Source organism: Spinacia oleracea, chromosome 3 (genome assembly GCF_020520425.1).
Source record: "Spinacia oleracea cultivar Varoflay chromosome 3, BTI_SOV_V1, whole genome shotgun sequence".
Lineage (NCBI taxonomy): Eukaryota > Viridiplantae > Streptophyta > Magnoliopsida > Caryophyllales > Amaranthaceae > Spinacia > Spinacia oleracea.
In genome coordinates this window covers 18032381-18058108 of record NC_079489.1, presented here as the reverse complement: position 1 = coordinate 18058108, position 25728 = coordinate 18032381, and the positions used below count along the sequence as shown (strand labels likewise).

Below are 25728 nucleotides of genomic sequence, written 5' to 3'. Positions count from 1 at the left end.
TCTTTCCCTTGTAACAATGCATCTATGAAGTTGTTAGCCAGCTGAGTTTGAACAAGACTCAACTCAGCTCTAATGTGTTCAATTTTTTCTTCCAACTTTGCAAATTCCTGCTGATGAAGTTGTTTAAGACCTTGTTTAATCACCTTAAGCTTAGCCCACACCTGAGCAAGCCCCTTCCCACTTCCATGAATATTAGTGTTCCACCCATCTTGGACAGTCTGCAAGAATTTAGGATGCTCTGCCATATAGTTGAAAAACTTAAATGGCCTTCCTCCTGTAGTAACATTGATATTGCAAGACAATAAAAGAGGGGAATGGTCTGAAAGACCAGGATTCAGATAATCAACAATTGCATCAGTGAAAGTGAGGTGCCAGCTTGCATTTCCCAATGCTCTGTCAATTCTAGAGCTAATTCTCATATCACCCTGCCCCTTATTACTCCAAGAATAGAAATGACCACAAGTTTTCAATTCAGCCAAAGCAGCAACATCAATACAATCTTCAAAATCTCTAGTTTCAGTGGCAGAAACAATACTACCATTAAGTCTGTCATCAGAGTTGAGAATGGAATTAAAATCACCCATAATCAGCCATGGTGTTGTAATCACAGAACTAAGAGCCCTCACATCATTCCAGAGAGATTTCCAGCTATTATTTTATCATACTCAGCTATTATTTTTTAACGGCAACTAATTGTTGTACTCCGTATTATATTATCTGATACGCCGAGTTCTTAACATGAAAATTAGATTGTAATTGATCTTATAATCAGAAAACAATTTCTCTCCATAGCAGACATGCGTAGGGGGGTTTCTTATTCAATACGAGTATATTATAAAACACACTGATATATGAACCGATTTATTGCCTTCAAGACTCAAAGAAGTGTAGGATTACTCAGTTTCATAAGACATTGAATCGATTTATTATGGTTTACTTTTAATTTATTATGATTTACTTTTGAGTTTCTTTTATTTACTTTTGAGTTTTTCTTTTTAGTTTACTTTAAAAATAACCTATGTAGGAATTGAACCTACATCCCCTATGCATCTGCATAGTGCTCTACCATTTGAGCTAATAGGTTTAAATGAATAATATTGACGTTTCATTATTATTACTATTAAGTTTACTTTGAGAGAGATTTAATTAACTTTTAGATTAATTTAGTTTACTTTTGGAAAACAAAACAAGAAACAACAAATCAACTTTGGTCAGGCTACCATTGCACAGCAGTAACACTGTAACACAAGAAAAACACCTCACCAATCTCAAAATAGCACCGCCATCCTGTTAACCTGACCAACAACTGCCTGCACCAGATCATCACCGTCAATGCAAGCAGCAGCACAACCTTGCGAGCTAGCCTAGCTTATGTAATGCAACCATAACTCACTGCACAAATAACTACAAAACAACAAACACAATAGAAATAGTACATAACCACCAAAACTAACCAGCATATACAATCAACCTGAGTTAACTAATGTCAAAAGCATCCTGCAGTTTCTGCATAATAAAGAAACCGGCAGCCAACAAGTAAGCAGACATCGGGCCACTGCCATTTTTATTTACTTTGGAGTTTACATTATTTACTTTTGAGTTGGTATATCAAATTTACATGATACTACCAGAGACTATATTCTAGATATTTAAGTTTACTTTTAGAGAGGTTTAGTTTACTTATATAGAGATTTAGTTTACTTTTGAGCGGTTGTAATTACTTTATCATCTATGTCACACCTCGATCATAATCATCAACTATAAGTCTAGGTAATCTTTAGTGCTATAAAAATAACTAAGCTAAAAAATCAGTCACAACTGCTAAAAATAAGCTAAATAATATGAATCACCCAGAAAAATGCATAATACAAACAATTTGTTTACTTCAGTTTACTTTTAGAAATAATAAGTTTACTTATGCACAATTTTCGTTTACTTCAACACATTTTGATCTAGCTAATTAATTCACTTCTATCAAGCTCAAAATCGATCAGAAGTTCAATCAGATTATCGTGTGAGAAACATATATTGTATTCAACGAAGGAAAAAATTCACAGACATTTAAGAACTAGAAATCTAATTAAACTTCGATAAAAGAAAATTCTAATTGAACAAAATTAGCACCTTTACCTTTATCTTTGAGAAACTTTAGTGTGAATTCACGAAATTATGGTCGAATTGGCAGCCATTTTGAGACGAACTTGCAAGTTTAAGCTGAAATTGAACAACGAACTTTAGGAATTAGAGAAAGAAAGTGATGAAAACCTAATTCGAGTATCATATTGAAGCTAAAAATAAATTTGCAATGAAAGCTGAAGAAATTAAAAACCTTAAAATCGAAAATCTTACCTTTGTGTATGAAAATTCGAAACAAATTGATCAAGAATCCAATCAAATTATCGATTCTCCAGGGATCTATTACTTCTATGATTATCGAAAATTTTGTAACTGTGAAGAAATTGGGGTAGAAAGTCGCGAAGATTAGGATTTTGGAAGGAGGAGAGAGAAAGTGTGATGAATTTTAGAAGCAGGGGAGAGAAACCCGCGTGTTTTGTTTCATCAGGATTAAGATTTTTTTGAGATTTGATCTCAGCCGTACGTTTTGTTTTAATCCAATGGCTATTAAAGGTTCTCATTATAAGGGAGGTTCAGGTTCTCACCAAGAACCTAGTCATATATATATATATATATATATATATATATATATATATATATATATATATATATATATATCAAAACGAAAATATTAAGGTTAGATTAGTAATTTAACTCACGCGAATGACCTCCTCTCACAAACATTCTTTTTCGTAATTCTTTCTCTCTCTCCTTTCAACTTTCTCTCTCCTCATGCGGACTCTCGCCATTTTCTCCCTCCTCTCGTTCTTCTACATCTCTCGTGCCAACCTTAGAAGATTCAATTTATTCATTGTCATCACAAATCTGTGGTCTGGTAAGTTAAATTCACTCGGTTACTTTTGTATTTTTTTCTTCAATTCAATTTTTGATTGAAATTTATGCATTTGATTCAATCTTTCAAATTGATTTTGCTCGAATATGTGGTTTTCTTTTGATTTCGTGGAATTAGGTTTATGTATTGGAATTCAATTGATTCCGTTGAATTATTAGTTTCCTTGAATGGAGTTCATTCGATTCAATCTTCGATTTAGGGTTTTACTTTTGATGTTTTTACCTTTCTGGAATTAGCTAGGTGTTTTACTCGAATTGAGTTGAATTTTAAGTAGTTGATGTTGTTGCTTTAGTTTTACAAGGTTGTGATGAGGAGAATGAAGTGTGGCGTGTTATTTGTACATTCTCCTGTCTTATGATTCTTTAATTTTTAATAGGTATTGTTCACTTTTCTGAATTCTTTATCTACTTTTAAAACAAATGAAGGACAAATTTTGTATTGTATCTATCTTGTCTTCTTCCATCTGATGCAACCAGATTTTCCAAAACTTTGAGTTGCCCAAATTTGTATTCCTTCCTCCTTTGTGTGTTTTTATTGGTATGATTGGTTTGTTATCAATTTTAGCTATGATTTTCTCCTTGAAATGATTTTATGGTATCCCGTTTCCGTGTGGCACCTATGGAAAATGAGTAACATTTTGAGAATCAATCTCCTTTTCCTGCTATGAAATGAGAGCTCTATAGCTTTTGACTGGTGTTTTCTCAAGCTTATTATGGTTGAGGTTAGAGTTTATCTCCTTAGCTTAATTTATTTGGAGTTGTAGGATCTCTAATTGATGTGATAAAAGAACGAAAATCCCAACATAGAAATAATGGCAGCAAACTTTGCTCTTTGGTACATGAGTATGTTGAATATGCTGATAAAGTCTTTCCAAGAGGTGATAGTAACAAATGCACTTCATTTTCTCATTGGAACCCCCCAATGGATCGGGGTAATAAAACATAAACATAGTTGCAACGTTGTTGAGATGGGATATGGTCTAACTTGGATCTGTAAAAAAGGGACTGCAGTGGAAAGAGTTGTAGCTGCTGGAGTGGTGCCGTGAAAGACTGGATGGGAGGCGGGTGTTGCTGAGATGGCTACTGCAAGGCGGGGTATATTAATTGCTTCTAGACTGGGGTATGAGAAAGTGGTGATTGAAACGGATCCCTTTGGTTTCTACTGCTGCTGGTAAAGGTTGATAGGCATAAGGGTTGATGTTCAGTAGATCAGCCTCTAATCTGTTTGCTACTGGTCTGTTGCTATAGTCTTATTATCCTTTGGTGTTGTTAGGTTAGGTACTACAACTGATGAATCTGACAGGTTGGGGATTTTCAGTCTGCCAGTTTTATTTGAATTCTAAAAGTGATACTGTATCTGATTAAAACCAGAATCACGCGATGGTAAATAAGAAGCAAAGTCCAAAAGTGGTGAATTTTGTTGGTTGACATTGTTGATCAAATAGTTGAGGTATTATGTAAAATACATAGCCTTTACTTTTGAACTATTTTGATTTACTTTTTTTGGCTTCTGCTTTACTTTTGTTGATTCTATTTAAAAACACTAGCCTACTAGCTCAACCGGCATAGCATTGTGCAAATGCACAAAAGATGTGGGTTCGAATCCCACGTAGGTTAATCTTTACTTTTTGTATTGTTTGTTTTGTTTTAGTTTGAAAACCTTTACTTTGGCCTCCATGTACTTCAATACTCGGAGTTTCTACGTTGTACAAATACTTTTGAGTTTTTTTTAATTTACTTTTGAGGTTTTTTAATTTACTTTTGAGTTAATAATATTTACTTTTGATTTTTTTTTTTTATGTTCCTCTTGATCCTGTAACAATCTTGTTTTCTAGTATAGTTTCAGTTCTTATCGGATGCAACATTACATAGGAAATTCTTTGCATTCGTTTTATGAATATTAATTCTCCTATTTAGTGATTCTTTACTTTTTAATCAATTCTATTTACTTTTACGAGTTCTTTATTTACTTCAGAATTGAACAAAAGAAAAATCATGTCAAACCTATTTTAGAGCAAAGAGATAACTTACTTTTACCTTTGAATCAAATTGATTAAATGAAAGTGGAAAATAGTTTCAATTTACTTTTGGAACAATTTTGTTTACTTATATGTTTATTTTCTTTACTTTTGTAATTTAAGCTTTCCATTTGAAAAAGGCTTTATAATTCTTTTCTTTTTAGTTTAACTTATACTAATTGTACATGTACTTCAGAATATTTTGGTTTACTTTTGATTTATTATGATTTACTTTTGAGTTTCTTTTATTTACTTTATATTTTTTTACTTTACTTTTTGAGACAACCTATGTAGGAATCGAACCTACATCCCCTATGCGTATGCATAGTGCTCTACCATTTGAGCTAATAGGTTTAAGAACATCTACTACCAAAATACTCAACTCCAAATGACATCACGCCATACACGCTCCAAAGCCTAGCATGTCAATATTCATTAGGGATCAAGAGCTAATACCTAATAGATATAGAGGTTAATCTTGCACCAAAGTCAACGAGTCAACTTTGGTCTACTAAGACAACAAAAATAGCAGCTTCAGCCAGACCAAAACCTACCTTTTCTATCATTTAATAATGTTGTCAATAACCTGACCACAAGACGTGCAACGAGCCTTATAACGAAAGCCCAATCTCAAGCTTCTGCGTAGACTGCATCGGATCTGAAGTATACCAAGGTCATACTATTGATCTATACCAAGAACTAGGTGCTCATCTGAGCTACACCAATTCCCAACTTGCAGCAGCCTATATAAACATAATTAAAAAAAAGTAGATAATGAACTCTGAAAAGTAAATGGAACTAATTTTAAAGTAAATGTGAATAATGTTGTCATTACCTCCACTACCTAGTTGTTTCCCTAAAGCTGACCACTTTAGGCAACAAACCTCTTGTTGGTGTCCTCTGTAGGTCTCCACTACATGGTCTCTAATCCTCACATCAATGTTAACAATCTTTCTGTCCATTGATCAGTGGTGAGGATGTGGTTGTTCCATGTCAGTGACCCAACACGAGCTCTGTGGCCTCCTTTCAAAGTCCTCAACTACAGGTACAACAAAACAATGAATGTCATAATTGAACCAATAAACAATAGACTAATTGGTCATTGAAAGTTGTAGAGTTAGATGTTAAGTGTTGCCTGCCGGTTGGATGTTGAATCCCAGAGCTGAACTTCAGAATCGTTCAAGTCAACACCAACGTGACGACCGTCAGGAGCCCAGTTTACAGTGGTTACAGGACCTTTATCATCATCAACGGCTACCAATTCTGAAGTAGATCCAGTAGATGCATCCCAAAGGTACATTGCGGTTCCAAGAGCTATTGCAAGAACATTATTGCTATCCTAATCCAACGAATTCAAGTAGTAGTTGTCTAACAGATTGGGGGCATCCAATGTACGCTCTGAAGTCTGCAACTATACACTCAATATACAAAGAACAGAACAATTCCTGCTTAGGGTTTCTTATCCTACTTTAACCAAACAACCCAATTAAACGAACAACAATAAACATAAACGATTTTGTAGATTTTATATACAAATAGGCATAAAAATTACCTGAGGGATGTGTCTGTGAGGCTTAACGGACTTAGGTTGGTGGACAGAAGTATACTCCTGGGGCATGAACTCAACAGGATTAGGTGGCTTGTTCTTGAATGCAAGAATACTTGTCCTGTTCATATTGAATACCTCCCCCAGCTGCTTCTGGTAGGCCTCCTTTGCAGGTGATCTAGTAGTCGGGTCCTCCTCCGTCAGTTCATACTACTAATCTATACAAAGAAGTAGGTGCTCATCCGAGCCACACCAATCCCCAACTTGTAGCAGCCTATATCAACACAATTCAAAAAACGTAGATAATGAACTAAGGAAAGTAAATGGAACTAATTTGAAAGTAAATGGAACTGATTTAAAGTAATTCACATAAACAAAATCTCAAGTTGCATCACACTTTTAAAAGTAGATAAATAATTAAAAAAAGTAAATGGAACTAATTTAAAAGTAAATGGAACTAATTTAAAAGTAAATGAAACAACAACGACATTCTAGTTTGGTAGAGCTTTGATCGTCCTACAGACACCTTGCTTAAGGAAAGAGAAGAGGCTCAATCAAAATCCCAAAAGCTAATGCTGGAAAAGCTGCTGCTTCAACAACAATTGTGATATTCCAGTAGGAACACTGACAAGAGGGGGGGGTGAATTGTTTCGTTGAACTTAGGGTGTTCCTTTGCGGAATTTAGAAATTATAGGAACAGCTAACAAATTAATACGAAGAATGTGAAAACTGAGGAAACTTCTTGATCCTTATCAAGAAGCGAAAACCTCAAACTCTTTTATATATTGTAATCGCTCGAATACAACACACTCAATAACTCGAGTTCCACTTGAACACGAGTTCCTCACAGCAATCCCCGTTGGTTACTGTGCTTGCTCCTTTCACACTCTCTCGCTGACTTGACTCTAAGTCACTTTAAGGATCACTCAACCCTTACACTCAAAACTCAAGGATCACTTGATCCTTAACCCCACAACTCAAGGATCACTCGACCCTCACACTCAAAACTCAAGGATCACTTGATCCTTAACCCCACAATTACAACTCGAATTATGAAAACTCTAGTATTTAATAAAGCTTATGTACAATAAAGGAACTTTAGGAACACGCTCTTTTGCAAACTGACTTTTATAAAAACTCTTAAGTTCTTTAGAAATATTGCACGTTGTCAGTTGTAATTTGAGAAATGAAAACCTTTTCCTTTTATAGAAGAACTTTCTTGGTCAGTTTCCCATGTTCCCCTCAACTGCCACTAACAGTTACTGGGAGCAGTAACGTGCACGTTGATTGAGAGAAACAGGGAGACTTCTTCAAACCACTTTTAACACGTTCAATTTTAGAGAGAATAGTGGGAGCAGTTTTAGGAACAAGTAAAATCTTTTCTTGGAAAACAAGGAGTTCTGAATCAGAATCCAATGTTGATTTTATTAAAAGCGTTTTATTTATTTTCTAAAAGATTTTTGCTTTATAAAACTTTATTCTATTTACAAAAACTATTTTCTCAAACGTATTAAAACACACGTGTTCCTTTTGTTCCATATTATGCATAAACGTTATTAAAATACTTACATAAAATCTAAACATAAACTCATATGTTGTAGCTTCTATGTTGGCACCTTTTGAAGCTTCGCTTGAACGCTTCATGCATTGTTCCTTCTCCGAAACATTGATGATCCTTATAATATATGAGGAACACCTTAATAACTTGCTTAGGATCAGCCTTCTTTAGGAACAGCCGTCTTTGGGAACAACCGTCTTTGGGAACAGCTATCTTTGGAACAGCCGTCTTGGGAACAACCGTCTTGGAAACAACCGTCTTGGGAACAGCCGTCTTGGGAACAGCCGTCTTGGGAACAGTCGTCTTTGGGAACAACCATCTTTGGGAACAGCCTTCCTTGGGAACAACCTTCTTTGGGAACAACCTTCTTTGGGAACAGCCTTCCTTGGGAACAACCTTCTTTGGGAACAGCCATTCTTAGGATCAACCATCTTTATATTTGCAAACTTGATCGATTCTTTAGGATTCCCTGCATTGCTTGGTGTTTGTTCCACATGCTTAGTTTGTCCTACTCAGGCACTCCCTAACTTTGCATTACAAAAACACTTAAACAACGATTAGGAAGTTTGCGTTGTCATCATCAAAACTCAGAATCAACAATATTCCCCCTTTTTGGTGATGACAACATAAACAAACTTTTACCAAAAAGATCAAACTTATTCGCAATCCTAAACAAGTTTTCAAAACAAAACAAAATTAAAAAGTTACGAAAAAAGATGAATTTTTAAAAACAACGAAGTTTGTAAAAATGACGGTGAAAAAGAAAATTGAAAACTTACAGCAAGAAGTGAGTTAATGAGGGACATGGAGACAGGTAAGATCATTTAAGAAAAGTTTGCATTCTCTTCCCCCTGTTGGCATTAACAAAAAGAAAAAATACATGGCAATAATATAATATTCATAGCACCCCACGATCAACGTTTGGCAAACTAAGTTAGCCTCAAAGTCAAGTCTCAACATGCTTAATTAATTGTAAGCATAATATATAATAAAAGAAATCAACCAATTTTTAGAGATGCAAGTTTTAGGTTCCACAGGTTCTAAAAATAAAAATAACGATGATGTCACCCAAATTGAGGGTTACATAAAAAATAAAATAGAAAAAAAATTGTTCAAAACAAATAACAAAACCAAGTTAACAACCAAAATAGCGGATCAGGTTTATGGGTGAAGGGTTTAGTTTTCAAGCTTCTGAAGAATTGTGGAGGAGCTCGTAGTCACTTGAGCGTTGAGTTGATGCAGACCGGATCCCATCTCCTTAGACTACTGATACTAAAACACCCACCTGTGCCTGTAACTGAACAATCCTTGCATCCGTGCCTTCCTGTACATCTAATATCATGGCCATCATTTCCTTAACCTGACCAACCTGCTCCTTGAGTTCCTCAATCGAGGGATCCTTCTGTGATCCCAAGTAACTAGAGGAACTAGCATAAGAATGAAAGCCACCAAAACCAGTAAAACCAACAGGAACAGTTGTAGGGGGAGGAACATGTACTACTCTAGGATTAGGAACAACATCCTTGGGTTGGGATGCTTGTTCCTTCTCCTTATTTTCAATATTAATGGCCTCCTATCCTTGTTCCCCCTCTTGATCCTCATCATCACAGGAAATATCAACATTTGTAGAAGGACTAATTACTTTTGTTCCTTTGGTAGCAATCCACATATTCCTTCTCCCTCCTGTAGGTGATTTATGAACACCCTTTTTCTCTTTCGCATGTTTCTCTACCTTTGTCACTTTCTTAACTTTTACAGACTCTTCCTCCTTTTCACTTACATCCTCCTCATCACTGACCGATTCGGTCTAATTCAATCTTATTTATTACAACACCTTCAACCAAATAAACATTCTTGGACGAGAGGACATTCGACGCCTCCTTTTCCGACCACCGCCCACTTCCCACTTCCCCCGGCGTTCGACCGACTACTCCTTCCCCCTGCGAAGCGCCACTATTGTCGCCAGTGAGAATTGAATCTTTGCCGGTATTGGGTCAAGGGTGATTCCAAACGGTTGGGTTTTTGGAGGTGAATGGGTTTGGGTTTTTTTCAGGGGTTTTGAGTGGTGAGGTTTCCATGGGGATTGGTGAGGTAGAGTTTCAGTTTCTTTTGTTTGTCATATTTCTGTTGATACTTGTTCTCACCATTGTTTGTGAAGGAGTATGGAGTGGTGGGGAATAGATTATGAGAGAGGTACAAGGAGGTGAGGTTAAACGTGTATTTGTGGGTGTGGTTTTTGAGTAGTTGAGATCTATTTGGATTGTTTCCATTAGTTTCTTAGTTGTTGGGAACAAGAAGAATTTGAGGATTAAGAAATGAATTTGTGAGGTTTATGTATGTGGATGATAAACAAAAAAAATCGGAAAGATAAAAAAAAATTCGAGGAAAAAATAAAGATAAAAATAAAATTCTAAAAGATAAATAATGATAAAAAATTTGAGAGAATACATGAAAAATTATAATGGTAAACCTAATTGTGGAACAGCTTATTTTTGCATCTCGCATTATTGATTCATTTATTTAATCATGTATTATGCACTTTCATTATGTAAGTTGATCCCTAACGATGGTAAACTTCAGCTATGCTTTCGCACGTAAAATTATGAATATATATCAAGGCCAAGCATTTAATATTAAAGTTTATACCTTTAGAGGATCTTCCTGCTTCCTTATCTTAGCTTGATCATTCCCAGTTCCAGTCTCATTTTCTCGTGCTTCTCTCTGCTTGTTTACTTTGTAAGATCCTTGCACATACTTTCATTTGTTGCACCAAATAGTATATTGTCAACGTAAATTTGTACAAAAAATAAATTTTTTCGTTTGAAATTATTTTTCAGAAGGAGTTCAGATAATATTTCGTACCACGATCTAGTAGCTTGCTTTAACTCATAATGAGCTTTGTCAAGCTTATAGATGTGGTTTGGAAATTCAGGATATTTAGAATCGGGAGGTTGTTCCACATAGACGTCATCTTCTAAATGTTCGTTTAGGGAAGAATTTTTGACGTCCATTTGGTACAACTTAATTTCCGTAAAGGCTGCAAAAACAATTAAGGTTCTTATAGTTTTTAATCTATCAACAGGATCAAATGTTTCTTTGAAATTAGTGCCCACCTGTTGATTATGGCGTTTAACGACTAACCTTGCTTTGTTCCTGACTATTGTTCCATGTTCATCAAGCTTGTTCCTGAACATCCATTTGAGTTCCTCTTGTTCCTCTTGAACGGAGACTCCAGTATTTTCTGCTTGTTCCTCTCGGATAGGAACCTCCTGATTAGCTTGTTCCTCTTGAACATGAACTCCCAGATTATTTTCTACTTGTTCCTCTTGCACAGGAACACCTTGATTTTCTTCTTGTTCCTCTTGCATAGGAACACCTTGATTTTCTGCTTGTTCCTCTTGCACAGGAACACCTTGATTTTCTGCTTGTTCCTCTTGCACAGGAACTCCCTGATTCGCTTTGATTTCTTGAAAAACTGGTTTATCTATCCTTTTATTTTCATCTGTAAAGTGAATCAAACCAAGTTCGAAATCCTCTTGTTCCTGAACTTTATCAATATTATCAGTTTCATCAAGAATAGTATGTGCATTTTTAACTCTTCCAAGAGAGTCTTGGAGAGAGTTGTTCCTGTCAGGCAATTCCAATAACCTACCTTGTACCTCATATCTAACATTATTTAGGTAGGTCATGTGATCTTTATTGGGCTCCAATGCCTTATTACTTTGTTCCTTTACTACACTAAGCTTTTCAAAAAATACTAGAGTTTCAATTGGTGATTCAATTAACCTATTATTAGACAAAGATTGAGAAGTTGTGGAACTTACCTCGTTTGATGGATCTTGCATTGTTCCATCAATCTTTGCCATGAGGCACAGGTTGGCACTTTCTTTTTCTGGTTGGTCATCATCGTCCTCCGAGTCTATAACATCTCCCCATGCTGCAATCATTGCCTTTTTGGGTTTGGAAAAGGTGGGTTTGTTGAATCTTTCTTTGAGTTGATCCTTTCCTTTTCCTTTTTCATATTCCCACTGAGGGCACTCCCGGATTTGATGGTCTGGATCACCGCACTTGAAGCATCCTTGGTCGGATTTGGAACCAATTGTTCTTCTTCCGGAGTTCCTTCCTTTTTGATTTCCCGGTCTAAGGTTTCTGTATAATCTTTTCATCCTTCTGACCAAAGTGGCAGCCTCTTTTTCATCCGGTTCTGAATCCTCCAGTTCATCAGCCTTAAGAGCAATACCTCGGTTCTTTGGATTCTCAGGAACAGCTGATCCTAGATGTAGTTCATGTGTCATTAAGGATCCTGCCAGCTGCTCAATGTTGAATTTGGTGAAATCCTTGGTTTCAAACAATGCAGTGACCTTGGTTCTCCATCGATCATCTTGAGGCATGCTCCTTAGAATTTTCCTAACCTGTTCATCAGAGGGAATAATTCTTCCAAGGGAAACAAGTTCATTAGTAATGTTAGTGAAACGAGTAAACATCTCCTGAATTGTTTCTTGTGGATGCATTTCAAAACGTTCATATTTAGACATCAGTAAATCAATTTTAGAACGTTTGACCTCATTTGTTCCTTCATGTGTGACTTGAAGGAGATCCCAGATTTGCTTTGCGCTCTTGCACCCCATAACTCTATTGTGTTCATGAGGTCCAAGGCCGCAATGCAAAATCTTAACAGCCATAGCATTGATTTCATATTTTTCAAAATCTTCTTTCACAAATTCAGAAATAGGTTTAGGAACTACCTCATTTTCAACATTGGTTTTTGTTACCTCAAAGTTACCGACTTCTATGACTCGCCAAAATTGATAGTTCTCTGCCTTGATAAAGATCTCCATTCTGTTCTTCCAATAGGTATACAATTTTCCGTTGAACATTGGAGGTCTTTGAGTTGAATAACCTTCTTCGAGTTTCTCGTGAGTGTTCATACTTTCCAGGAACTTTTTCTCAACAGGGTTTCCTGTATTTTTGTGAGATCCAGCTCTGATACCAACTGATATTCCAGTAGGAACACTGACAAGAGGGGGGGGTGAATTGTTTCGTTGAACTTAGGGTGTTCCTTTGCGGAATTTAGAAATTATAGGAACAGCTAACAAATTAATACGAAGAATGTGAAAACTGAGGAAACTTCTTGATCCTTATCAAGAAGCGAAAACCTCAAACTCTTTTATATATTGTAATCGCTCGAATACAACACACTCAATAACTCGAGTTCCACTTGAACACGAGTTCCTCACAGCAATCCCCGTTGGTTACTGTGCTTGCTCCTTTCACACTCTCTCGCTGACTTGACTCTAAGTCACTTTAAGGATCACTCAACCCTTACACTCAAAACTCAAGGATCACTTGATCCTTAACCCCACAACTCAAGGATCACTCGACCCTCACACTCAAAACTCAAGGATCACTTGATCCTTAACCCCACAATTACAACTCGAATTATGAAAACTCTAGTATTTAATAAAGCTTATGTACAATAAAGGAACTTTAGGAACACGCTCTTTTGCAAACTGACTTTTATAAAAACTCTTAAGTTCTTTAGAAATATTGCACGTTGTCAGTTGTAATTTGAGAAATGAAAACCTTTTCCTTTTATAGAAGAACTTTCTTGGTCAGTTTCCCATGTTCCCCTCAACTGCCACTAACAGTTACTGGGAGCAGTAACGTGCACGTTGATTGAGAGAAACAGGGAGACTTCTTCAAACCACTTTTAACACGTTCAATTTTAGAGAGAATAGTGGGAGCAGTTTTAGGAACAAGTAAAATCTTTTCTTGGAAAACAAGGAGTTCTGAATCAGAATCCAATGTTGATTTTATTAAAAGCGTTTTATTTATTTTCCAAAAGATTTTTGCTTTATAAAACTTTATTCTATTTACAAAAACTATTTTCTCAAACGTATTAAAACACACGTGTTCCTTTTGTTCCATATTATGCATAAACGTTATTAAAATACTTACATAAAATCTAAACATAAACTCATATGTTGTAGCTTCTATGTTGGCACCTTTTGAAGCTTCGCTTGAACGCTTCATGCATTGTTCCTTCTCCGAAACATTGATGATCCTTATAATATATGAGGAACACCTTAATAACTTGCTTAGGATCAGCCGTTGAGGATCAGCCTTCTTTAGGAACAGCCGTCTTTGGGAACAACCGTCTTTGGGAACAGCTGTCTTTGGAACAGCCGTCTTGGGAACAACCGTCTTGGAAACAACCGTCTTGGGAACAGCCGTCTTGGGAACAGCCGTCTTGGGAACAGTCGTCTTTGGGAACAACCATCTTTGGGAACAACCTTCCTTGGGAACAACCTTCTTTGGGAACAGCCTTCTTTGGGAACAGCCTTCCTTGGGAACAACCTTCTTTGGGAACAGCCATTCTTAGGATCAACCATCTTTATATTTGCAAACTTGATCGATTCTTTAGGATTCCCTGCATTGCTTGGTGTTTGTTCCACATGCTTAGTTTGTCCTACTCAGGCACTCCCTAACTTTGCATTACAAAAACACTTAAACAACGATTAGGAAGTTTGCGTTGTCATCATCAAAACTCAGAATCAACAAATTGCAACAGCAGCAGCAGCGATAACCGCAACCGCAACCACATCAGGATGTTTGAGAATATAAGAAAATATACATGCTACCCTGCAAACTGTGAAACTCTGGCATAATTCAGCTATCCATCCTATTATCCTATGTCCACATTCAGGTAATCCTGCGTACTCTAAAAGTAAGCTAAACAATTTGAGTCACCCACAAAAATGCATAATACAGAAAAAAAATTTAGTTCAGTTTACTTTTAGCGATAATAAGTTTACTTATGCACAATTTTCGTTTACTTCAACACATTTTAATGTAGCTAAATTGATTTACTTCTATCAAGCTTAAAATCGATCAGAAATTCAATCAGATCATCGTACGAAAAAATTATAGACACTCCCAAACTCTATAAATAATTCAATTCCACTCATTTTCTCTCTCCAATTCGTCATTCTAAACTGAATTGCTGATTTGAATCCCCTAATTTCAACCCCAAAACAAATAGTAAACCCTAGTCAACCTTATTTTTGTTGTACTCGCTTTAGTTATGAGGTTTTTCAATTAATAATCATGGAGGACGACAATCAATCCAGTAACCAAAAGGGGAGAACATCAAACAAGAGGATCTTCTCAGTATTCAATTTAAAAACCTAGAAATTAAATTGCACTGAAGTAATGACACTTACCTCTATCTAAGGGAATTTCGCAGCAAATTATCGATGACATTGCAATTCATGGAGAAAATTGATTCAATTTAACATGCGAAGATCACTGAAAATTAGCAATGAAAATTAGAGGAATTAAAATTCGAGAAATCTAATTGAATTTATTATCAACATTTACCTCTATGATTGATAAATTTTGAAGTGAATTCACCAAATAACTTGAAAATTCTCACATAATTGATCCCATAATCTCTCGAAATCGGCACAAAATCCAGCTCTAAAAATTCACACAAAAATTCGCAACAATTTTGAAGATATTTGAAGGGAAAATCGAAGTCGATTTCTCAGGGAGTAGAGAGAGAAAGTCGATATTTTTGGGAAGGAGGAGAGAGAAATGCCTGGTTTGGAATTTGGAACCAAAGGTGGTCGGGAGTTAGATTGGTTAAGATCCGATCTCATCCGTTAATTTAGGTTTAATCGGACGGTGATTAGAGGTTCTCATTATAAGGAGGTTCTCATCTTAAGGTAGATTCTCACCAGAACCTGGTCCTATATATATATATATATATATATATATATATATATATATATATATATATATATATATATATATATATATATATATATATATATATATAGGGTCCCCCTCCAATGAGAAGGACATTTAAATGGGAAGAATAGGAAGTCACCGTAGTCGTCCATCTCGCGAAATCTTGAGCCGTTGATCTCGCGCGTGAAAACAACGCGACAAATCCCCAACAACCAAAACAACGCCACATTATTTCCCCCAAAACCCCGACATTCTCTTTCTTCTTTCTAAAATCCTTCAATGGCGAAAACCTACGAAATCCAAGAAACAAGAATTAAAGAAATCACGAGAAATTCGTCCATGGCTGAAACCAAGAATTAATTCTTCCAACTCGATTTTATCATCCTTCTTGCTAAGCTATTCAATTTCTGCTTCTCCTAAAAGAAATTCGTCCATAATGGAAGGTACTTTTTTTAATTATTGAACAAATTACAAATTGATTGAGAAATTGAATTGATTGATATTTTTGATTGAAAATTGCGTTAATTTTGAATGAATTTTGCATAAATTTTGATTGTGTCTTTGGTTGTTCATGAGATCGAAAGGGAGAGTAAACCCCTGTTTTTAATTGCGAAAATATTAAAATTAATGAAACAATAATTCATTTATAGTGAATAGAGTTGATTAGTAATTTCGAATGAAAATTGCGAAAATTAGTAAGTAAATTGCATAAATTTTTAATTATTCATGTTGAGTTTTAGGGGGGGTTTAAAGTCCCTGCTGTTCGGTTTTTGAAGAAACAAAAAAGAGATTGCAACTGATAATAAATTGAGCAAATGAGCAAAATTGTTGCAACTGTTTAGGGTGTGAACCAATTGAGCAAATGAGCAAAATTGTTGCAACTGTTAGGATGTGAACCAATTGACCAAATGAGCAAAATTGTTTCAACTGTTTAGGGTGTGAATCCCCAATTGAGAAAATGAGCAAAGTTGTTACAGCTATTTAGGGTGTGAATCAATTTTACTCATTTATGCTAATTTTTGAGGATGAGCAAAATTACAGAACTGATTTTTTGGAAATTATTTGCTCATTTGTTCAAATGAGCAAATATGGACAAAATCAGTAAATGTGTGGAAGAAATTATTTTGCTCATTTGGTCAAATGAGCAAATTTTGGCACAAGCAGTAACTGCCTGGAATATTAAATTTTGCTCATTTGGTCAAATGAGCTAACTTTGCCACAAGCAGTAAAAGCCTGAAATATGTAAATTTGCTCATTTGGTCAAATGAGCAAATTTTAATTTTGCTCATTTGGTCATTTTAATTTTAATTTTAATTTTGCTCATTTTAATTTTGCTCATTTGATCAAATGAGCAAATTAATTTGACTCATTTGGTCAAATGAGCAAATTTTGGCACAAGCATTAACTGCCTGGAATATTAAATTTTGCTCATTTGGTCAAATGAGCAAATTAATTTTGCTCATTTGATCAAATGAGCAAATTAATTTTGTTTTGCTTGAATCTGATTGTTACTGCTTTCATTTAATATATGTAATTATTTTTGGTTTGTGCATTGCCTATTTCAGTTCCTACTGCAGTTCTTACAATAGAGTCTACAGAGCCTGCAAAGGAGGGGCCTGCAAATCCTACAAGAGTATCTACAGTGCCTACGATAGTCCCTATGGAGTCTACAACAGAACCTATGGAGCATAGAACAGTACCTACGGCGCCTACACCAGTCTCTACAGTGCCTACAGAACAACCTACACCAATCGAATATATTCGAAGTCCTAGAGCAGAAACATATCTGACTCAAGATGGAACTAGGGAATGGATTCCATATTGTGTTGAAGATAAGAAACCACGTGAAGGAATGGTATTCAAAACTTTAGAAAAGGCTATCGAATTTTATAAGGAGTATGCTGTAATATGTGGTTTTGACGTTCGTTCAGCTACGGTATACAAGAATAGCAAAGGTATCATTCAAAAGTATTATCTTTGTAGTAGAGAAGGTATCTTAGAATCCGAAGGTAATTATGATGAAAAAGGGAAGCGACGCCGTAAAAGAAACTCAAAGCGAGTTGGTTGCAAGGCTAGAATCATTTGGAATCTTATCAATGAAGATGGAGAATACAAAGTTACCAAATTTTTTGAGCCTCATAACCATTGCCTAGCCTCTCCTACATCCATGCCATATTTGAGAAGTTCAAGGAAAATGACGATGGTTCACAAGAATTTTGTGAATAATAATACAAGAATGAACATTGGACCAACGAAATCTTTTCGGCTATTTAAGGAAAATGTAGGTAGTTACGACAATGTTGGAGCCACAATGAAAGACTTTATGAAATTTCATAGAGATTTGAAGGAGCACATCAAGGGTGATGATGCTAAGATGTTAATTGAGAATTTTATACGAAAAAGAGATGTTTTCAATGGGTTCTACTTTGATTATGCCCTAGATGAACATGATCATGTTTCCCATCTGTTTTGGGCGGATGCAACTAGCCGTAAAAATTATTCATTGTTTGGAGAGATGATATCCTTTGATTGCACCTACGACTCCAACACATACTCAATGGTTTTAGCTCCTTTCACCGGAGTAGACCATCATAAGTCTTGCATAACATTTGGGGTTGGTTTACTTTCTAAAGAAGATGCTCAATCATTTGAATGGCTTTTTAGGACTTTCCTTAATGCTATGGGAAATTGTGAGCCTAGATATTTGATAACCGATCAAGATCCGGCAATGAAAGTTGCCATAAATGAGGTGTTTGTTAACACTCGCCACCGACTTTGTTTGTGACATATAATGAAAAAAGTTCCTGAAAAAGTAGGCCCTGAGCTCAAACAAGATGAAGATTTTCTTAAGTTGTTAAATGAGTGTGTGTGGGACATGGAACAAGAATCCGAGGAATTTGAAGCTACTTGGAACTCGCTTATGGTTCAATATAACCTTGTGGAGAATGGTTGGTTCCAACATATGTTTTCAATAAGAGAACATTGGATACCATGCTACTTTAGAGATCTCAGGTATGGCAGCATTTTCTCTCTTTATTAATATGCATTGATGTCAAATTTTGTTATTTTGTTAATCTAATTTAATCTCATCAAAAATTTGATATCATTTCTGCTTATTTACTTTCTGTCAATCTGTTTTTTTTGGCACCTTTCACCAGTTAAGTTGTGATGTATGGTGTTTACTTGAAGTCTAGCTTAAGATTAAGTTGCTGAGAATGCTCTTTCCAGATCAGTTACGTCCTGCATTCACTTTTTTGAAGTCTTCTTGTATCCTGTCTTCTTGAATCTTGCCTTATTAGATTTGTGGGTTTCTGATTTTTTCTGTGCCTTTTTTGATTAATTAGGTACAACTTTTGTTTTTTTCATTAATTATTCTTGCTCCTTTTCTATAATTGGGGTGTTGTTTTTTTATTGTTCAGATGATGTTTGCATTTTGTGTAATTCAAATTTGGTTTGATTTGGGGTTTTGGAATTGCATTCATCTCAATAAATTTACTCATTTAAACAAATGAGCAAAATATATTTACTCATTCATAATCAGAAACTTTAATTTCTGCAAATGAGCAAAATTCATTTACTCATTTGTTTAAATGAGTAAAATAAATTTACTCATTTAGACAAATGAGCAAAATAAATTTACTCATTTAGACAAATGAGCAAAATAAATTTACTCATTTAAAATCAGAAACTTTAATTTCTGCAAATGAGCAAAATTCATTTACTCATTTGTCTAAATGAGTAAAATAAATTGGTTCTGTCCTCCATGAATAAGAGTCGAAGTAACAAGAACTACGTAATTCCTCAACCACATATCCGAAGATGCTTTACTTGACTTCAAATGATCAGTAAGAACCCCAACAGGAATCAGTTGAGTGAAAGTCTCCTTCACCTTCACATTTTCACCTTTAACTGCCTTAACTTTTTTTGCTTTTTTCGCTGCTTTCTCCTTCATGAACTTCTTGAATTGTTTCTTCCAACAATCCAAGATTTCTACGTCCTTACAATCATTATCCAAGTTGATCTCTTCAACACCTAGAGGAAGCCCCAACACCTCGTGCACGTCCTTCTCAGTGATGAAGAATTCATTTCCGTGAATTCTTAAACAACACGTATTAGCATCAAAACTCTCCACAAGAAACAAACCTAGATGTAGTGGCAGTTTGGAGATTTTCAAAGATAAAAGGTCCCCAAAGCCTACATTCTCGATTGCACTTCGTTGAGAAGCAGAAATCGTCTTGTTCAGTTGAGCAATACTATTCGGGGACATCCTTGTCAACAACTTGGGTAGTTCTTTCTTTATAGGTATTGTAGGTTTCCTTGCAATATGTTTGAACGATACTGTTCGCAAGCTACATTAAAATTAAAAAAAACACATTCATAATCAATTATTAAATTTTGCTCATTTGGTCAAATGAGCAAACTTTGGCAGAAGCAGTAACTGCCAAGAATATGTAATTTTGCTCATTTGGACAAATGAGCAAATTTTGCAACAAGCAGTAACTGCCTGGAAAATATAATTTTGCTCATTTGGTCAAATGAGCAAATTTTAATAGAAGAAGAAAGTTTCTCGTATAAGTTATGTTGCTCATTGTCTCAAAATGCAGAGAATGAAAAGTTTAGTACCTCGGTTTAGCAGCTTTTGAAGCAGTGACATTTTCATCTTTAGGCAACTTCGGTGTTGAAGTGTTATCAGCCATTTTACATGTATACTGTTAAAAAAAATATCAAAAAAAGTCAATAAAATGGAATTTTAGAGTAGGCATAGTTGTTGATTCAGAAATGAGCAAAATGGAAGCAAATGAGTAGTTATTTATTTGCTCATTTTAAATAAATGAACAAATTTCTAAAATCCGAAACAATAATTTTTACTCATTTACAAACAATGAGCAAATGTTTCAATTCAAACATTAATAAAATGAGCAAGATTTTCAAGAATGAGCACTTTTCCAGACAAATTAAATGAGCAAATTATAAAACAAAATAAACGAGCATGATTTTCAGAACAATATGAAAAATGATCATTTTCATAAATGAACACATTTTCCAAAACCAGAAAAATGAGCAAAAATAAATATAAATGGCTAATTTTAAATAGTAATTGCTCAATTATTTGCTCAATTTCACAAAATAGTAATTGCTTATTTAAATATGACCTAAATTTATTAAAAAATAAAACTAAAAATAAAAAAATAATTCACGAAAAACAAAAAAACTAAATGCTATGTCAAATTAGATCTACACAATTTCACTTCAAACAACAAAAATCAACTACAATTACACATTACATAACCCTAAAAATTGAAAACACCAAAATCACTCACTAAAGAAGAGGACGAAGATATTGAGACGATCGGCGATGAGTTAAAAGTCGCCGGAGTGGTGACCGTCGGCGAAGAGTTGTCGGAGCAGTGAATTTCGCCAAAAATTGTTCGCAATTTCCTCAATTACTACCTAATCACATAAAACAAGAATAAAATTGATGTTAACTACTTTTCAAATGAGAAAAATTAAAAACGAAATTAATAAATCATCAATGCAAACCCTAACATTTACAAAAAAAACAAAAAAAACTCACAAATTTGAAGAAGAGAAGACAACGCGTTGATAATGTCACAAATTTGGAGATGGTGGCGGCGCGACGGTTGTAGCAAGTGACGAAGGAGAACACGGTGGCGAGTGAAAATGGAGGAGAGAGAAAATGAAGAGAGAAAACGTGAGTTCTGGAAATGAGGAGAGAGAAAAGTAAAACGCGAAAATGAGGAAAGAAGTTTGCTCATTTGATTTTTTTCATATTTACGAAAATGCCATTAGTAAACCGCGATTGATTTGTTTTCAGCGGTTAGATTTAATCACGATGAACGCACACGATTGCTTCTCATTCTTCTCATTTTAAGCTCCCTTCTCATTATATATATATATATATATATATATATATATATTTTACAACATATTAAAGGAGAGAATTACATTTTTAAATAGAATATATTTTATTTTATCAAGGAAAAATCGGTCCGGTCCAAAATCGGGGTTTTGACCGGACCAGACCGAAGACCGGAAATTGACATTTCTCGACCCGAAGACCGGACTGATTGCCTTCGGTCCGGTCCGGTCCGGTCTGGGTCGGTCTGGTCCGGTCTATTTTTCGGTCCGGACCAATTTTTGCACACCCCTACATACAAGGTATGCTGAATTTACATGAGTATTTCGTCTTCACATTCTGCAAGAGCTTGTGCAACTGATTCCATGGTTGGCCTTTTATTTCTATCATCATCCAAGCAAGAAAGTCCAACTTCAATCATCATAGCAGCTTGATTCCTGCTGAACTTCCCTTCCAATCTTGGATCTACCAAGTCTTCTACCCATGAATCTTCTCCATTCTGTATTTTCCTTTTAGCCAATCTCACAAATCTAACCAGTTCTGGTATTTCTTCTGAGCTATTTTGATCATCTACCACCCAACTTGACAGTCGAATTCCCTTTATAAGCTCTAGGATAACAACTCCATAGCTATACACATCAACTTTTGCAGTGATGGGTAGGTTTATTGCCCATTCTGGAGCCATATAACCTTTTGTGCCTCTAATCCTAGTCAACTCTGATGAACCATGACCCCCTCTTTGACATAATTTTGCTAGCCCAAAGTCTGAAATTTTTGGCTCAAAATCTCCATCCAAGAGTATATTTTCAGGTTTCACATCACAATGAATAACCCATTCTAGGCACTCATGGTGCAGGTAAGCTAAGCCTTTAGCCGTACCTATTGCAACTTTAAACCTTTCTTTCCATCCAAGAACGGTTTTGGTTGAGAACAAGTGTCTGTCCAATGACCCATTTTCTACAAGCTCGTAAACCAAAAGCTTATGCTTCCTTCCGGAACAAAAACCCCACATTCTTGCAAGGTTCATATGATTGATTTTACCAATTGTACTCACTTCTGCCCAAAATTCTTCCTCTCCTTGGACAACATTTTCTAGTTTCTTCACAGCAATTTCTCTCTCGTCTGCCAGAACACCCTTGTAAACAGCACCAAACCCTCCCCTTCCTAGAACTTCCTTGAAATTTCTAGTTGCAGTCTTGAGCTCATTATAGCTAAAGCTCCTAAACTGATTCGAAATGGCACGATATCCATCTTCCAATGAACCTGAAAGACTATGCTTCCCAAAAAGAAACCACCAGCCTGCTATTAAAAGGATTACTTCAACTGTACCAATGACAATAGCGAATGAGTACAGATAAACCCACTTGAATCTTTGATTACTACTGTCATATGTATTTGGCAATACCACTATTTTACCTTGTTCACCGCCACATTCAAGGCGAGTCACATTAAGAACTGAAGGTTTCAGTGTCTGTGGACTTGTTGGTACTCGAAGATACATGCTTGCTGGGAAACTAACAGACTTAACACCATTAAAAAGGGCACTTTTTGTGAAGCACATTCCTTCACCAGTTAATCTATAATTAAATGCTTGACAACGGCAATCTCCCAAGCAAATTTCCCTACAGTCATCATACGAGGCAGGGGTGGTGGAATTGAGATCATACCCGTAGTAATCAACATGGGACATCTCAATAAACTCGGAATCTGAGCAACTTCTATGAAATCTCGGCCTGCAACCTTTGCTCCAATCACTTATATCAGTTGGCTCATAGCTAGGAGGACAACTACATTTTGGTTCAGGTGTATATTCACAAATCCCATTTCTACCACAAAGACCATGGATATCACAGGGTTTTGCAACTGCTGTCCATGTTATGTTCCATAATCCAGACAATTTATTCAAGCTATAAATCCTCAGATTCCCATCAAAATCCATAGTTAACCGTCTTTTGATCCCAAAACCTACATCTAAAGCACTAAACTTTAGCTGATCACTTGCAGAAAAGGTTCCCATATCATCAAGCATACCAATTCTACTACTGTTGTAACTTGTCCTACCATTTTGAAATATATCAACAGCAATATTTGGCCAATAAATACTGGAAATTTCAGGACCGTCATAAATCATTCTAAGAACATTATCATTATCAAAAAAGAAACTAAAAAACCCAGAACCAAACATCTGAGGACCAATTCTAGATAACAATCTTTTGTTCTTTGTAAACCGTTGACTCGGAAGCAAAGTATCAGTAGGAAAATCAAAGCTTTGCCAAAGAATATTACCAGCATTGTCCTTCAGAACAAGGTTCCCTGTGTTGAGAAGCTCAGCTCTTTCAGCATTTGTAGATGTTGTATTTGTTTCCCAAGCTGTTGAACCATCATAATCTGTCAACACCATGACACCATTTTTCCTGAGTGTTAGCCGTGTGCCATGGCGGTTCACCGGCTTGTCTCGGTTCGCTACCCAAACAACAGTTCTTTCTTTCGAATTGGTGAACCAAATTGAGAAGTAATACGCATTGGTACGGAAGTTAGTGAATCCGCAACTGAAGGTTCTGTCAGGGGAAATGAGGAGATCGTCATCTCTGACAGTTAAAGAAGTGTCTCTTGACAGTATATTTTTGGCTAAAACGGTAGTTGCTAAAGAGCTGAAAACAAAGAGAAAATGGAAGAAAGTTGTTTGGTTTTTCATTGGATTCAACAGATTTTGGTGAATACTTTTTTCTGCTTCCCATTATTGGGTTTTTTTTTTTATGTATTATAACCAGCCAAACAGCACCCATGTTTGACTTTCTTTTCTGCTCCTTTTGACGAGAGTGTCAAAGGAGAAATGTATCAAACTGTGTCTTTTTGGTCAAGGGCGGCTAAGGATGAAAATGCTCACTCTGCACTAAAATATTGTAGTACAAATGTACAATGATACATACAGGTGTATAGGTAAAGGAACATGTTATTGTGATAAAATAACTTAATGGTGTTATTTTTACGAAATGACATATTATTTTATACTTTTTCATCTTTATCCACTATCTAAGTTGTATATTAACGGTGGTTAGAATTTTAATTGGTTAATGTCAATGACTATTTAAGGATTAGGTAATGCTGTAATTAAAATTTACGACTTATTACATAGTTTCTAAATGCAGAAAATATTTTCTCCATACAGAATATAAAAGGTCAATTTTACCCCTGCTGTTATTTTTTTCCCAACAGTCCGAAATTTGCGCAGAGATTACAATTGAATTTCTTTAAATTTATATTGAAAAAGATGGTTGGTGGCCCGTGAGTAATTTACAAAAAATAAAGCAATTGGTTTTATAAAATTGCAACTAGAATAAGAATCAGTTGCAACTTGCAAGTGCAACTGCTACTAATTATTATGGATTCATGGTGTCAAGTAGTTTTGGGTCATAAATTAAAGAGTCACTTTAAAAGCGGGTTAATAAGAAAATGAAATGTAGAGAAAGAAAGGCGTGTACAAGTAAAGCGAAACTATACAAACAGTTTTTATATTATAACTAATTTTATTTCCAAAGTCATTGAATTATAAGTTTGACCCTATATTGATCTTGTCAAACACATACGTTCTCCGTTTTTTATGATGGACACAATTTAACTTTTGGCACTATTTATATAATATACTTTGACTATCAATTGTGATTTATATTTAAGAAAAAAAAATATAGTCATGTAGAATCTTATTATAATCGTCTTATTGTATAATTTATAATACCAACCTTTTATAACTTTTACTAATTGATAATTAAAGATATTAATGATTGAAATAGTACATCGACAAGTGTGATAAAAAAAAGTGTCATCTGAAAAAAGAAAGAAGGAAGTACCATGTCTAATAAGAATCCTCTTAATATGACTCTAACTATATACATGTTGGTTTAAGTTGTTCAATAACCAAGTCTACTTGCTACCGGAATATTAATAATAACTAGATCAGTTCTTGTACACGTACGGATATTCTAAATAATTTGATCAGTTAATACGAAGT

General features: G+C 35.3%; 3 protein-coding genes and 2 long non-coding RNA genes across 7 annotated transcripts; 2 read left to right on the top strand and 3 right to left on the bottom strand.

Moving 5' to 3' along the window:
- Positions 1-2747: 2747 nt before the first annotated feature.
- On the top strand, positions 2748-4454 carry LOC130469830 (uncharacterized). The gene is made up of 2 exons (XR_008930090.1): positions 2748-2950; positions 3970-4454. It is a non-coding gene; the product is annotated as an uncharacterized lncRNA (long non-coding RNA).
- Positions 4455-5311: 857 nt separating this feature from the next.
- On the bottom strand, positions 5312-15832 carry LOC110785374 (uncharacterized). Of its 3 annotated transcripts, none has more exons than XR_008930093.1 (4): positions 15470-15832; positions 15313-15397; positions 5821-6805; positions 5312-5728 (listed from the first exon to the last, which is right to left on the bottom strand). It is a non-coding gene; the product is annotated as an uncharacterized lncRNA (long non-coding RNA). The 3 variants fall into 3 exon arrangements; XR_008930092.1 differs by lacking the exon at positions 5312-5728 and having other exon boundaries at positions 5732-6396; positions 6538-6805; XR_008930091.1 differs by lacking the exon at positions 5312-5728 and having other exon boundaries at positions 5732-6805.
- Positions 15833-16277: 445 nt separating this feature from the next.
- Positions 16278-18626, top strand: LOC110801893 (protein FAR1-RELATED SEQUENCE 5-like). The gene is made up of 2 exons (XM_056838879.1): positions 16278-16284; positions 17407-18626. The coding sequence occupies exons 1-2, from the start codon at positions 16278-16280 to the stop codon at positions 18624-18626; spliced, it is 1227 nt and encodes a 408-aa protein (XP_056694857.1).
- A 930-nt stretch (positions 18627-19556) lies between these two features.
- Positions 19557-21686, bottom strand: LOC130469828 (uncharacterized). Its single transcript, XM_056839334.1, has 4 exons — positions 21417-21686; positions 21163-21292; positions 20465-20550; positions 19557-20190 (listed from the first exon to the last, which is right to left on the bottom strand). Exons 3-4 carry the CDS (start codon positions 20536-20538, stop codon positions 19572-19574), a joined length of 693 nt encoding a protein of 230 aa, XP_056695312.1. The 5' UTR covers positions 20539-20550; positions 21163-21292; positions 21417-21686; the 3' UTR covers positions 19557-19571.
- A 118-nt stretch (positions 21687-21804) lies between these two features.
- LOC110785421 (putative receptor protein kinase ZmPK1) lies at positions 21805-24569 on the bottom strand. The gene has a single exon (XM_021989862.2). It carries the CDS (start codon positions 24412-24414, stop codon positions 22033-22035), a length of 2382 nt encoding a protein of 793 aa, XP_021845554.1. The 5' UTR covers positions 24415-24569; the 3' UTR covers positions 21805-22032.
- Positions 24570-25728: the final 1159 nt, after the last annotated feature.